At 43.7% G+C, this 15,761-nt stretch overlaps 1 protein-coding gene across 2 annotated transcripts in view; it reads right to left on the bottom strand.

The window, feature by feature from the left end:
• Positions 1 to 6,880: 6,880 nt before the first annotated feature.
• The window catches only part of ODF2 (outer dense fiber of sperm tails 2), a 61,198-nt gene continuing 52,317 nt past the window's right edge, over positions 6,881 to 15,761 (bottom strand). For both annotated transcript variants that reach the window (XM_061604020.1, XM_061604021.1), the window contains exon 20: positions 6,881 to 7,792. In XM_061604020.1, coding sequence (XP_061460004.1) covers positions 7,619 to 7,792 — 174 coding nt within the window. In that variant the 3' untranslated portion in view covers positions 6,881 to 7,618. The remainder of the gene's footprint in view (positions 7,793 to 15,761) is intronic.

The following is a 15,761-nucleotide window of genomic DNA, read 5'->3' on the forward strand; positions in this document are numbered from 1 at the left end:
AGGGGGCTTTTCTCCAACAAGAGTGGGTGGTGGTCTCCCCCTGCTAGTATGAGGAAGCTGAGAGGTGGACGGCTTTTCTTTATAAGGATGCGAGACTGACGACTTGGCCAATGGTATTGGCAGTAGAGTTTGTACATAGTTTGGCAGCCTTTGGGATGTTGAATATGATGGTTGTCTTGGCACGGGCGGTGGCACTGGTCTTGGTAGAGGTGTGTGCACCAATCTGGGCAGGGAGGTGGGTGCTGGCTTTTGCTTGGAGGGTGGTACTGGCTTTGGCAAGGAGGGGTGCATTGGTCTTGGGAGGGAGGGGCGTGGCAGTTTTGGCAGGGAGGGAGGTGTCAGCTTTGGCACAGAGGGTGGCACAGGTGTTGGCAAGGATGAGTGCACTGGTCTCAAACAGGAGGGGTTTGTTGGCTTTGGAACAGAGGGGGTCACTGGTCTCTGCAGAGAGGGGAGTGGCAGCTTTGGCAGGAGGAGGCGCCGGTCTCGGCAGAGAGGGGGGCACTGGTTTATGCAGATGCTTACGCAGAGGTGGCTGGTGGTGGCTTTTCGGAACTACTGCTGGTGGAAGTTAGTGGAGGGATGCTTCTGGCAGGCATGGATGGAGCGTTTTTCTTTCTGAGGGGGTGGAAAACTTGCACAGACTCCACCGTGTGCAAAGCCAGATTGGTCCTGGGGATCAGCTTCAAAGGTACTTCTTTCGGTCTGGTATCTTTCTTTTTCCCTTTCATCCCAGGCACATTCGCTTTCACTTTGGCCTTCTCATTGCTTTCAGTTTCGCTCTGACTTTTCACTGACTTGGCATTTTTGCCAGCCTGACAATGTTGGGATTTGCCACCATTCAGACCCTGGAGACTCATCATCAGGCATCTTTCTTTCCCCCTGTCAGTTCTACACTGCATCAGCAGTGCCAGGGGGGGCTGGGAATTCCTGGGTCTTTGGCAGAGAAGGAAAGTCCTTAGCCAGCAGTCAGGTTGTAAATCTGCCAGGCCTATCCGAAGCGTACTTGCTGAGTCAGAAGTCCAGAAGCGAGGTCAGTGGAGGTCCGGGATCAATTGCCAAGGAGGTCAGTCAAAGAGATGCTGCAGGGGAAACTAGGTCTACACAAAGCCACGCCTGACGTTGCAGTCAGCAACAAGCTGCAGCCAAGGTGTGCCTTATAAAGAGCAGGATGGACAGAAGGTGTGAGCCCTCAGCGTTTGGGCCTTAAGGAGACAGGCCTGCCTCTCTTCTGCCTGACCTTCTGCTGTCTACGTTCTGCAGGTGAGGGGGGAGTATCCTGTTCACTGTCTGTGTCTGGCTGCAGGGCCTCTGCTGTCCCTGGGGTGCTCTGCAGCTGAGGGGCAGAAGGAGCTGGATTCTCAGGAGGCTCCTCCGTGTCTCCTGCTGCTCCTGGGTCTGCTGCTGTTACTCCCGAGTCATCCTCATCTGAGTCCTCTGACGGGGCCATGACACCCCCTTGCATTGATTCTCCTCTTTTTTCTGGCTCGGATGAGTTTTCATCAGGCTGGCTCCCTCTATGCTCAGAATGGTCTTGGATATTTTTTCTACCGCAGGTAGAATAGTTCTCCTTTTCCCCTTAGGTGATTTAGGACCAGGTGCCTTTGGCATCACTGATTTTTCATAGGCAGTCTGGATTGTATTAGACCCCTCTTCCATGGGACCCAGCTCCAGAGTTATGGTGGGGAATTTATTTAAAGATTGGGGCCCTGGGTCTTCACGCTTTCTCTTCCCAGCCATGCTGAATGCAGACTTGCCACCAGGTTTCCCCTCACTTTGCCCTTTGCTTGTGCAGGTGTCACACTTTGGTTTTTTTTTTTATTTTCTTTGAGTGAAAAAAGCTAAGCATGTGCAATTCGAGATACCATCCTCTCTACCCTTCAAAGGGGATACTTTTACGCCCTGGGGGACACCTCCAGATGACTTGGAGGAGTCAATGCCAATAAAGGAAGGATGACGACTGACCCGGGAGAAGATGAAGAGGGAAGCTCAGAGACAAAGGGAGGAGGCAGCATGTTGGACCTCCATGGGGAGGATGAAATCTTTTGTGCAGCGTGAAAAAGAAATGAACACATGGATTCATTGTGGCTATCCTTGGCGTTGAGAGGCCAAGTACCTCCATTCTCCAAGGAGGCTCTTGACGACCAATCCTGGTGGCACCCAGAACCTCACTTTCCCACAGATTGTTCAGTAGTGGGGTGTACTACAAAATTAATAGATCTAATTAACAAACCAGCGAGGCAATGAAGACAAGAATTTGCCAAGTATTTTGCCTACAATGAAAATAGCTCCGGCAAGACTGAACGAAAGAATTGACAGTAATGCTCCAACCCTCTGAGATACAGGCAGGATTAGCTAGGAGTGCCCAGAATCCTAGCTTCTATCAGAGAACATTGAGAGGGCTCATGGTGCATTAGGTCCAAGGAGGGACTCTGCTTCGGGACATTACTATTTGACCTTAGAGATTAGCAATGCAATTAAACAGGCCAGGCAAGATTTATTGAAGCACGGGACTACAATATTACAGCCCCTGGAGATGCGACTGGAAGATTTTGGAGTGAACCTGGCGGAGGTCACGTCAACAGCAAATGGTACTATGGGGGTGGGTCTAAAGCAGAGAAGCAAGTCAGAAGGCAGAGCCACAGCAGTTGATTACTCCTCTATCAACTACTTTGTAGCCACACAACACTTTCTTCCTAGAGCTATGGAGCCCATAAATGGGGAATCCACAGAGTAAAATCATGCCCCAATTAGGAATAGCAGAACTTTGATCCACTTCCATGGCATTCATTTCAAAGTAATCCTTCATGCCTTTCTGGAGCCCCTCTACACTTTCCGTCTTAGAATTTATGGGTTCAGGCTCCATATGGGTGTGCTGTGAAAGGCTCCCCCAGGCTTAAGCCTATTGGGACTGCAACTAGGGACAGAGGAGTATGTGAGGCGCTGTAATCCTGTCAGTCTATCGATGTCTTAAAGTCTGTCCATACTCATGCATATTTTAAAAAATATTCTTGGTAAATCCTTAGAACTCCACAAATGGTACTAGTCATCCTCCCCCCAAATTAAAAATTGAGTAGTACTTTTGAGGTGGCCCAAGGGATCCTCTGCATTTTTTCCCTTGCTTTTAACACTGTATATAGGTGCTTGGAACAGCTCCCAAGGTTGACAATTCTACCACTTACAATAAAAATGGTGCAGAAAGTGACCACGTCACTTCCTGGGTAATTCCATGCACAAAGGGCAATTGTGCATGCAAAATAATGACTGCTCCCAATTTGTACTGCATTGCACTATTAAATGGACAACGGTCCATTGTGCATAAAACGACACAGGAAGTCATGTGTTATTTTACTTCCTGACCCATTTTGAAAAACCTTTTTACCGAGCACGGATGAGGTGCTGCACTTTGAAGCTGTCCCAGGTAGCTTTAAAAGCAAGAGAAAATCAGAACAGCCCTTGGTACACCTCATAATTACAGCAACATTTGGGCTTGCAAAGGCAGTGACAATTTTTATGCATGGATTTTTAAGGTTTCTCCCCAGAATTATTGCAATAAATCTGCACTGGAATGGGGCAGGACATACTTTTAAGCATCCAAAGACTGAAACTAGAGAGAACAGACTCTGATCAATTCATCCATCTCCACTTCCAGTCTTAGTCACCTTGAGCCTGGAAGACCCTGTCAGAGCGCATCCATATGGAGGGACGTTGAATCCACATTTAAGACAGAAAGTGTAGCAGGATCCAGAAAGGCATCAGGGATTACTTTGACATTAAACCAAAGTTAAAGGTGGCCATATCAGTCCCCCCTCCCAAATCCATATTGACAAAGGTTTATTAGGCCAACCAAAATGTTTTTAAAAAGTTTGCAAGGTTTTGAATTCGCCAGAATGCTTCATCAGCCTGGTTAACAAAATCACAAGGGGTGGGAAGACACAGAAAGACTGCTAGTGTTGATCAAACCATCTTTGTTTGTTTAGTGCCACCAGCAGCCATTTCCCCTCTCCCTCCACCCTGCCCAATAGCATTTTTAACATTCACCGGCTGAAGAGTTCTGGGGAACTCCAAAGCTTGCACAGTATCTTGTTGGCCTAAAAAAGGTACTGCATATCTGGAAGACAAAAACCTCAACATTGGCAGATGAATCAAGGCAGGATCTTCATCAGCCCAGCACAGAGGAGGAAGTCTTCTTCGTGATAGGGTAGTTGAGAAGGGGCCAGCCTCCAGGTTCAGGGCTCGATGGGCTTAAGTGGTGTGGGTGCATGTCTTAACAAGGGAGAGCTTGCCCCAAGGCTGAGGATGCTGCTGTAAAAGAGCATCTTGTCTTCAGGAGGGAAGGAAATCCTAAGCCCCTGGAAGCGAGGGAGGATCCTTGAAATGTCAAAGGCAGCTGAGGATCTCCACGAGCTGCCATCTTAATGGATTAATAACTTTCTTACTATTTCAAGATATATATTATTGATTAAAATACAAATTATATATTAATTTATAAATAGTATGTATAAATATATTAGTGCTAAATGAACCAACTTTGTACTTTTTACAGGTTTAGCTTATGCTGTACCTCTTTTTATGCATATTTACATATGTGACTCCACTAGCAGATGAACAAATTTTATACTTAAGATTTATCAGTTAAGGTAACTGGGAAGCTTCCATTGTAAATATTCATACATCTAATTACAGTAATGCAAATTAACGCAAACCCACACCCTCTGATTATGGTAAAGTAATGAGGTTGCTCTATAGTAATCGATAAACAACTTCCAGTTTTTCTCAAAAATATCTTGCCTCTGTTCTGATCACGTTTGCCATTAAATCCCAGCATTTATCCAAGCCAGTGATTTGTTTCCACTTGCATGCACATAGAAATCTTGCTGCCATTAACCTATATGAAACCAGCTCCTTATGCCTGCTCTTTACAGAACCATTTTAATGTATTGAGGGTAGATGGGTTGGAGTATGTCCTATGATTCTTAATTTTTAATTTATTTTGGTAAATTGGATCTTAAAGGCCTTTGACAGCTTGGAATGGCTTTTTTAATAGCTTTCCATCCAGAGTGCAATGTGTGCAGCTATTAATGGCTGTACTTGACCTCAGGAGGCACCATCCCACTGCCTGCTGTGGATTCACCCCCAATCCCATTGAGAAGGGAGGGAAGGGGGGCTGCCCTTTGTCACCTTTGCTTTTTGCAGCTGCAGCCGAGGTGCTGGCTGATCATATTAGGAGAGATCTCCAAAATTAAATCCAGAATTTTCTTTCATTGCCGTTTGCTTTCTATTCCAAATGAAATTCCTTCTTGGGCTCCTACATATCCCTTTATTAGGATGAAACGTGCAGCATTTATGCATTTGCAAAATGCATTCAGGAAGGAAGTGTGCACAAGTGAGGCGCTTTCTATGCAAATTGCTTGTTTAAACTACTGTAGCACCCACGTTAGCCAATGGTAGGGAGTGTCTTGGACATGACTAGGGCAGAGACGGGGAACCTCAGGCCTAGAGAGCAAACATGCACCTGCAGGTCTTTCTCTAGGCAACCGACCTCAGCAGCCCGACTTTCCAGCCAGCCAAAAGCACCCAAGGAGTGTAATGGGTCTAGCTCTTGAGTGTTCTTTGCTTGCCTGGATGGAGAGGTGTGCAACTGCTAACTAATCTGTTGACATGAGCCTTTGCTGGTACTCACTTAAAACATGTTTAGACAAGTCTATCCAAAGACATAGGTGTTGATGTGTTTTAATCCATTTTGGGTTACTGCTGTTTTAATCACTTTAAAAATGTGTTTAACTGTTTTTATTGACAATTTAAATTTTTAATGTAAACTACTTTGAGGTTTTGTTTTTTTTACAATCAAGTAGTATCAAAATTCCTTTAACTGAATGATAAATCCTACTGTATCTAACAAAGGTAAAGCTGAATTTGCTGCTGTCCCCACCCTCTGCTGTTATAAGGGCTCAGGGAGGTTGCTCAGAAGGAAATTTGGCCCCTGGGCTGAAAAAGAATCCCCTTCTCTGGTCTAAGGTAACTTGTATTCAAATCTGAATGAAGTTATTAACTTAATCCACCCTCTCTCTATCCTCTGGTGTAGCTCCATGTATGTGGGAAGGGAATAAAACTCACCCATTGCAGTATTACTCTGAGGAAGATTCACAAAATATCATTACCGGCTGTGAGCAAGGGAACTAAAAAAAACCCTACAGAGTACATAGTCTGGCCCACGGTTTTGAGGAACACAAATCCCCTTCTTAGCCATAAGGAATTAGCTTTCACAATTAAGTTGCATGTTTGCCACCTTGGGGATGCAAGTGACCTCTTGCTGCAAGCTGCACTCTCAAGGCAAATCTAAGCAGTGTTCAGTTTGAGTGCATGTGAGGTGTACAAGCAACATCCTGACTGTTAGGTGGAAGAAACTGCATATAGTAGAGATATGCATTGGCCCCAACATTTGATTTTTGCCTGTAGCCTTGGGAAGCAGCTCATCTATGTTGGAGCAGCTGCATATATTTCCATTTTGGCTCATCACACAGGACTTCATTAGATCTGTTAAAAATGAAGGTTTCTTCTCCCCCTCCCCTCCCCCATTCACTGTAAGGGAGAAGTGGATGAAATCTGCAGACAAAGCAGCCCCTGCAAAGTGGATTAAGTGAGTGAAGCTGTAGTGAGATCCACCCAGCAATTTTATTTTCTGCCAGAATTGGATGCAATCTGCAGGCACAGTTGCTGCTTCCAAGGGTTTAAACAAATGTCAGAATGTTAACTGTAGTGGTTCCCACACACAGGGAGACAAGCAATTGCCTGTCTATCTATAGCTGGGATAAGCACACACAAGAACAGAGACATTCTCCAGCATATAAAGAAGTTGAAAATCACTGACGCACACTGATTGAAAACAAAATGATTAAGTGATATTTGACAAACACAAAAGTCACACATGAAAATGACAAGTCATCAAGAGAGATGCAAATCTGTAAGTATGGATCCCAAGAACCTTTACAAAAGAACAGTCAGTGTGAAATATCTTTTCCTAAAAGCCAGTTACTCTGCAGATGCTTCTCTCACATGTACAATGGTTAAAATCACACATGTAAATTGCAATACATCTATTACCCCTAGAATAACTGGAACAATGGAAGAGAAAGAAAGGGAAAGGTATTCATATTGCCTGTGTCTGGCCAAAGGTGTGCCCCTAGCTGAGAAAATGAGTTCACAATTATTCAGATGGCAAATTTTTAAAAAACATTTGTTCTGCACCTTATAAACATGATCTTTGAAGTTCATGGAATAGTAACAAAAGCATTCACAAAACATTAATAAAAATAAAAGATACAATAAGATTAAAACACTGCAAATTATTTACAAAAAGGTGTAACCTCTGTAAGGCACTAGAAGACAAAGGGGGCAGTAACTGTGACCCACATTTGCCAGTTTTAACATGGCTTAGGATGCAACGTAGCCACTGATGCCCTCATCTCATTGACCTAAGGGCGAGATGCAACTCCCACTCCACCAATATGATGGACCCTGAGGTACACATGTTCCAGAATCAAATATGGCTTTGAAATGGGCCCACCCAATTGAGCCTGTAGCAAGAGGGTATTGGATGTTAAGGGAAAAGGCCCGATCACAGTGGAGATCGAGGACGAATAGGGGAGCTCGATAAGGCACTGTCTCCAAAGACATTGGCATAAGAGGACTTGAGGAACTGAACGTAGTTTTGCATGCTGCGGTTGGTGCTCTCAGACTGTTCAAGACGGTCCTTCAGATCCTGAAGGCGGCTTTCATGCCGACACTGTGCCTGCAGGAGGATATACAAAGACTGAAGGAGGAAAAAAACCCAAATGCTATGCTTACTCTTATACACCAGCTCATTATTACACATTCCAGAGACCATTAGTCATCTCAACAAGAAGCAGCTCACCACACCAAGCACAGATAATGCAGCCAGAAATCCAGAGACGTTAATTCCTTATTTTAAACCTTTAACATGTCTTCTGAGCTTCCAGTAGTTCTTCTACCCTCCTATAAGTTCCCTGTGCCCCACCCCAAAAACAAAACACCTCCCCACTTGAGCGTAGTCCTTTGCCTTTCTGCCAAAAGATGGGATGGGCCAGAAATGCCACCTTAGAGAGTTAAAAGCACCTAGTACAAAAATCTCAGGATTGTATTCAACAAAGTCCTACTGAGAGTAGATCCACTGAAATTAGTTAGTCATGTCTATTAACTTCAATGGGTCAACTCTGAGTAAGACTAGCACTGAATACCACCCTCTGTATATATATCCTTCTGAAATTTGGCAGGTTTCTTACCTTGTACGATATATGCTATATTCATACAAGTTTTTTTACAATAGGGAAGATTAAATGAAACCTTTTAAACCGATCCCAAAGCTATAAAAGTTGCCAAGGCCTGAAAGCTACTACAACTATCCTTCTGAAACAGGGCATGATCCATCATCTCAGAAGGTGTTACCGTGCCTGCATATTTAATCTCATTCGGGGGTGGGGGGAGGTTAGACAATTCCTTTAAACATTTTTTAAAACAATACCAAGTACAAAAAAACTTGGTCAAATCTGTATGTGGCAAGCTTTAGGCAGAGCTTGGAAAAGTTACTTTTTTGAACTACAACTCCCATCAGCCCAATCCAGTGGCCATGCTGGGAGTTGTAGTTCAAAAAAAGTAACTTTTCCAAGCTCTGGCTTTAGGAGTGACTATAATGACTGCAAGTTTCATTCAATTCAGTCAGAAAGAAAAAAACATAGTTTTTTAGACTTCTCATTAATAGTGATGGAAGAAGGGACAAAGCTTTGTTTTTCTGTATCGGGATTTGATTTCAGATCCTGAGTAAACCTGGACATCCTCTGAAGCACTTTGGACCAAATGAGGCCTTTGGTCCTTACCTGAAAGAAATTTCTCCTGGATGATAGTCTATCGAGTGGTGTCCACAGGCAGGAATTGCAGTTAATTTCTGAGGAGAATAGGTTGCCTCAGTCATGTGACCCCTCAGTTCATTTCATGACAAGTCGAGAAGAAGGTAGTATCTGGAACTATGATAAAAACTCACAGAAAAAAATAAGAGAAAAACCTCTAACCCACAAGAGAAGAACAGAGAGCTACTCCCCCAAAAAGACACACACGCAAATTGTAAATGTACAAGTGTCATGTAAAGAATAATGAAAATCATAAGAGTTATCCTTTGAATTACATAACTATTGTTTCCAATGAGTGTTGAAGACCCATAGAAACAGAGCATGACACCTAAATGCCATATTAGCATGGAAAATTCAGCCGAGCCACTCCCAAATATACAAGGGTGGGCCTTGATGGACTATCATCCAGCAGAAATTTCTTTCAGGTAAGGACAAAAGTCCTCTTCTCCTTGGATGATAGTCCATCAAGTGGAATGTACCCAAGCAATCCCAGTCAACAAACATATAGGGAGAGCTACTTGGATCAGCTATACCCAAGGCATTGCCATGTGTTGCAGCATCCATCTGCTGAAACCAATGCGTAAACATCAACTTCATAATGGGAAACAAAAGAAGTGGATGATGCCCACGTCACAGCTCTGCAAATCTCCAGAAAAGAAGCATTAACTGAAAAAAAGCTGCAGACCTTGTGGAATGTGTAAGCTAACTTAATACAGGCTCTTTACCAATCAGACAGTATTGAATTAGCAACTTTTTTCTCCAGCGAACCTGGATGAAAAGAAACAAAGAATCATTCTGCCTGATGTCTCTAGTACAATTGATATAAATCTTTAAGGCCCTTCTCACATCAAGGGAATGCCATATGTTCTCTCCAGGATGAACTGGATTCTTGCAAATGGTAGGTACATCAATCACTTGCTCCCTCTGGAAGGCTGAGTTTACCATAACTACAAAAGACAGGTGCATATGCAAGATGGCTTTGTCTGAATGGAAAATGCAGAGATGTTTTGCCATGGATAACATGTACAACTTTGAGATGTGTTGGGCTGACATAATTGCTACCAAGAAGGGAAAGGAATTTTAAAGGACAGGACCTGGAGAGGCACAGAGCGGAGCAGTTCAAATGGAGGACGATGAAGAGCAGGCAACACCTTATAAAGATTCCATGCAGGAAACCTGTGCACAACAGGGGGACAAGTCACAGCTGCTCCCTTTAGAAATTGCTTAACCAAGGGATGAGACCCGATTGATTAGGATGACTGAAGAGAGAGAACTAATGAGAGAGCAGAGATTTGTCTGTGTAATGTGTTAAGCTGGAGGCCCAATTGAAGCCCATTCTGTAGAAACACAAGGAATTGAGGAATGGTTGCTCCAAGCTGCTTAACTTTCTTTCAAGAATACCATGTGACAAAACTGCACCAAGTAGATTTGTACATGTGTTTCATGGAAGGCCGACAGGATGCTAAAATGGTGCCATTCATACTAAGATAGTGTCAATCATATCCCACAAGTAATTAGCCTTTTTCAGATAGCTCTTTTCAGATCCATGTGTCTGGATGGTTCACCAGCCCCTGGGACGTTCAGCCAAGCCAGACTAGGATACAGAAGAGGTCTTTGAGACAGTATGGTTAGACACACTGGAAGATGCCATGGTGAAGTAATTGCTAAATTACGTATTTCCAACAATCATGGCCAACTTGACCAGAATGGGGTGATGACACCACTGTAATGTGTTCTTACCATATCTTTTTCACCACTCATGACAGTAGAGACATTGGTGGAATGGTGAACAAGAGACCTGACAGCTTTGTTGAGTGCTGAGCAGAGGTCCATAATGGTGCCTGCCTAGAGTGTTAGGCTATAGTAACTGTATAAGACCCAACCCTTTGCAATCAACAGTTAAGACCTCACATTCCTAAACAAGGGACATGAAATCTGACAAATAGACTAATTTGCTAAGAACTCACTAGCACCGCATAGTATGTCACCTGCAAACATTCAAATTCCTTCTGAAAGAATAAACCAGTTGCATGATTAGGCAGCTAGAGGAGAGTGCACTGCCTACATATGGAGGTTTGAATTAAAAAGAAAAGAGTTGATAGAAAACTCTGAATGTTGAACTCGATGAATCCTTGAATGAAGGAAGCATCTCGATGGCAATTGCCTTCAGAAGCCTATTAGAATTCCCTGTGGAGCTTCTGGCAGAAGGGGAGAGACAATATACTTCAATGGAATCCACTAAGTCTAGAGAGTTCCCTTGCTTGATAGCCTTTACTATTGTCTTTAAGCCTTCATGCAGTTATAACGGCAGTGATGGCCACAAACTTGGATGGCTTTAAAGAGGATAAGCCATGATGGTTATGCTCTGACTCCACAGAATGATGCCATATGCTTCCAAATACCAGTTACCTGAAACCACAGGAGTGGAGCGTGCTGTTGCACTCAGGTCCTATTTGCGGGCTTCCCATGGGCATATGGTTGGACACTGTGAGAACAGGATGCTGGACTAGATGGGCCACTGGCCTGATCCAGCAGGCTCTTATGTTCTTATGTACACACTTAAACAATGAGGAAAAGCTGGGATAGAGAAATCTGCTCAGCATCCTGTGATCAGAGGAGAAAGAATGTCACTAATGAACAACAGAGAATTTAGCCGACAAAACCCCCAGAATGCCTCAAAAGCAGCCAGAGCTACAGCTAGGTAAAACTTCGCGCATCTCCAGACAATCACAGAATATCCCCATGCTATGACGACTTGCAGAGTGCTAGTAATTTTATATTTAAACTGCTGTTTAAATGAACTGAAAGGAGTAACAGAAGGCCTGGAAGCCTTCCTGCCACTAAATTAGGAAATATAGAAAAAAGCATTGTCTTTCCATTCTATTGACAAGACCCTCAAAACCTTTCAGAAGGACTATCTGTCAAAGAAAGGAATAAAGTCAAATTAACTTACATTTAAAGCATACACTTCTTCTGCGACTGAACTGCCTATATGTAGGTAGAGAAGCAGAATATCACCTCAGCACATATATTCCAATGCAAGTAAACCTTAGCCAAGTTACACAAATTGTACAGAGAAGTCGGTCCTACCAGAGGTTAATTTTTTAAAACTATTTTAATACTGAATTTTAAACTGTGATAAGATGGTCAGGGACCTGCTGGTGAAGGGTGGGTATTAACTGAACCACCACCATATTCCAGGAGATCCTTTAGCTAATAAACTAAAACCCTGGTAAAAAGAGCAACTATGCTATTGAAATAGATAAGAATGAAGCCTCATGAAACTTGAGAAGACAAATTCATCTTAATTATATTTTATTTATGTTTACCCAGCAGGGTAACTATAAGGTCATCCTCTAGGGAACCCTTCAAACTCCTCAAGAATTCCTAAGGCAAATCTAATTATTTACTCATTCAGTTATTAAGGACTGCTGCTGTTCAGAAGAGCAAACGGGGGCTTTGTGCTGCTACTCTTGGAAATACTTCCAAATAAAAATATTGCAGGCCCATCCCTAAAATAACCTTTACTTTTTCAAGAAGCTCATGAGGGAATTCATATGCATTTATTCCACTGTGGCCCTCTAGAGGAGCCATCAGGTTCTTCTGCTGTTGCCCATGGAAACGTCCTGCTTGGGGGGGGGGGGGAGAGAGAGTCGGAACTCTAAGAACTATGGAACCTAATATTGTAGCGAAAAAGGCGGGAAAACTCCTCAGTTGAAGACTATCCCATATCTCTGCCCAAAGGGGCAATATCCCTGTCTGTTGTGAAAGGGAAAAATCTAACCCTCCCCACAGTTACTGGTGGGGCAGAATTGGTGCTGTTAATCTCTACTGTGGGAAAGTTTGAGGGAATCTATATTTTTTTTGCTTTTTTTAAATTTTTATTTCATTTTCCATATAACTCACAACATACAACACATAGTTAACATGCCATAATTTCCTTTACCCTTGTCCCCCCCTCCCCTTACTACTGATTATTTTCATATTTTCTAATACAGATATATGAGAGTCTCCAACTTCGTAAGAGCCACAGTGATCTGAATGGAGTTGGTACTGGTCCTAGTCACGTATCTGCTGCAGGTGCCAAAACGAAGGGCCACCAAAAGAATCTTTGTTTTTCTTTTTCCCTTCCGCCATTTTTATTTTCTGTGTTAGTTTCTCTAATAGAGCTATTTTCCACAGCTTCCGTTGCTGTGTTTGCATTGTTAAACAGTCCAGAGTTTTCCAATATCTGGCAATCACTGATCTGGCTGCTGCCAGCATGAATCCTATTAATTTTTTATATTGGCAGTTCTGAGTTTTGTCCCGTGAAGATGTTCAATAAAGTTATAACATTGTTCTTGTGTTAATTTCTGTATTTCTTTCCTTACTTCATACCAGAAGCCCTTTATTTTACCAATCCCACCACATGTGTAAATACGAACCTTGAGCCTCACAACCTTGCCAGCACCTTTGGGAATTAGTTTTAAAGAGCTGTGCTGTATATAGAGGAGTTAAATACCATTTCTGTATTATTTTTAGGACTGTTTCTCTATGTGAGGTTGATATGGATTTGCATAGAAATTTTTTCCATGTATCATTCCAAACTTCTTCCTTAATCTGGCATTTCAGGTCCAATTCAGGACTACTTGCTTTAGAGCCGAACCATGACCCATATTCTTTATTTACCAGGAATCTGTATAGTTTTGAGACCATGCCTTTTTCCATTGAGGGAATCTCTTTATAATCTCACGACACAATAGAAACACTCTGGGGGCCCAAACAACCCTGATCTGGCAGTGTGTAGGCTACAATAGCCTCACTCCTTAACCTTGACCGCGGGACTTTCAGAACTGAAAAGAACAAGGAAGGTGGTAATATGCTGAGCCCTGTAGGAGGGTCTTGTACACCACTCCTGTGTGATTGATGCAATGTCCCCCAAAATCACTGAGTAGCACTCTTATTATTCAGCTGAGGAATGCAGAGTTCAGGGAATGACAGCCATCAAAGCAGTCCATATCACAACACACTCATGCCACAAAACTGCCTACTCTGCAAAGGCATATCCCATTCCGACCTGACCTGTTTCTGCAATAGAGGAGGAACAGAAATATCCCCTCCCTGAGACTTGTATCAGGGACAGCCAACACCCTTGTGCAGTAGAAGAGGTAGGCTTCGCATCTGGGGCACTGAGATCTAGGATTGCCAGGGCCTTACAAAACAACCATAGGCAATGTTCTACCTGAAAAGCAGTCATTTCTTTGTTTCTTTCTACTTTCACAACCATCTCTCCAAACCACATTAGACTCCAGACAGCCTGCCCAGAATGGGACATAATGGAAACATTACCCACATTGTAATAGCCTGGAGTAACAGCCCTTTCAGAGGCTGACTCCTGCTGCTGATTATTAATAGGAGAGACTGGGAACCCAGTAAACTACTACAAGATGAGAAAGTGCAGACATTGGCCCCATATATTTGCTATTGTGTATAGTCTCCAACTTGTGCCAACAGCTCCACTGCACGCCTGTCAGACTGCTCAAGGTGGCACAGAGACAGCAGCTCTAGTCTTTCTGTGCGCCTGGTTGGGGCTTCCCCCACATATTGTGCCTTTTAATGCAGAGACACCAAAACCATGGTATTCTCCCTCAGAGCCCAACGGAGAATCAAACAACTCAATAACAGTGTGCCTCCCTAGTTCGTCATCATCAGCAAAAGGCTCAGTGGCATGCCCCCTGGCATTTGGAGAGCAAGGAAGGGTCTGACCAGCTAAAAACAAAATGGAAGCCGCCACTGCCTTTTTTGCCACAGCAACACCGGGGTTCAAAGTGGTGGCTGTTTTCTTTTTGGCATATTCTGCAGCTGAGGGAAAAGAAGAAGCTGTATGTTTGGTCTTTCTAAGTGCCTTCCATGAGGCTGGCCTCCCTTTTGCCTCTTCCGTTGAGGCCAGCTATAAGTGCTACTGTAATAAAGGAGCTGTGCAAACACAGCCTGAAGCCACTGTAGCTGAAGAATTGGCCCGGAGATCCAACAGTCTGGCCACCAACCACTGAGGAGGTGGCGGCTGCCATTTTGCTCAGCTCATGCACACACGCTGCAATGGGATGCGGAGATTGAAAATAGAAGTGGGGGAAAAAATCCCAACCACAGCAGCGGGCTCTAATTCAACCCAAAATAACCATTCCTGCCCGAAACAACCCAAACAGGGGACAGGGAAGGAGCAAGAACGTTCACAGCAGTGATAAAACAGAAGGTTTTTTTTAAAAAAAAATAAACGTATAAACAAACACAAGTGGGTGACAAGAAGACCATGAAGGCTGAGGTAAAGCTATCCTGCCACCACCCAAAAGGGTGAAAGGAGAGAAGACAGAAAACAGAGAGGCTGTGGAGAAAAACAGAAGGGAAAATTTCAGCAAACTCCAGGTAACACAAAGGAAGATACAGAAAAAACAGACAAAGAGCAAGGCAAATGGATTATTGAAGTTAAGGAAAAAAGCAACCTCCTGGACATGGCAGGAAATGAACTGAGTGGTCACATGACCGAGGCGACCTACCCTCCTCAGAAATTAACTGCAATTCCTGCCTGTGGACACCTCGTGGTGCACAAGACCCACTTGATGGACTATCATCCAGGGAGAACCGGCTGTTTTCCAAAGTGTTGATTCAGGGTTCAAACTGAATCTTGTGGTCAGTGCACACCCCTACTTTTTCACAGGCATATGCACACACACACCAGCTAAAATTTCTCTGGTGCCAGTTTGTTCCTCCTTAACCTGGAAAGAAAAATGTGTCATTCTAGCCTCTGAAGTGAGAAAAGCTCTCCCATCAATAGCACCACACCCCTGGACCACCTCCATC

The sequence above is a fragment of the Rhineura floridana genome, chromosome 20 (genome assembly GCF_030035675.1).
Source record: "Rhineura floridana isolate rRhiFlo1 chromosome 20, rRhiFlo1.hap2, whole genome shotgun sequence".
NCBI classification, from domain to species: Eukaryota; Metazoa; Chordata; class Lepidosauria; order Squamata; family Rhineuridae; genus Rhineura; species Rhineura floridana.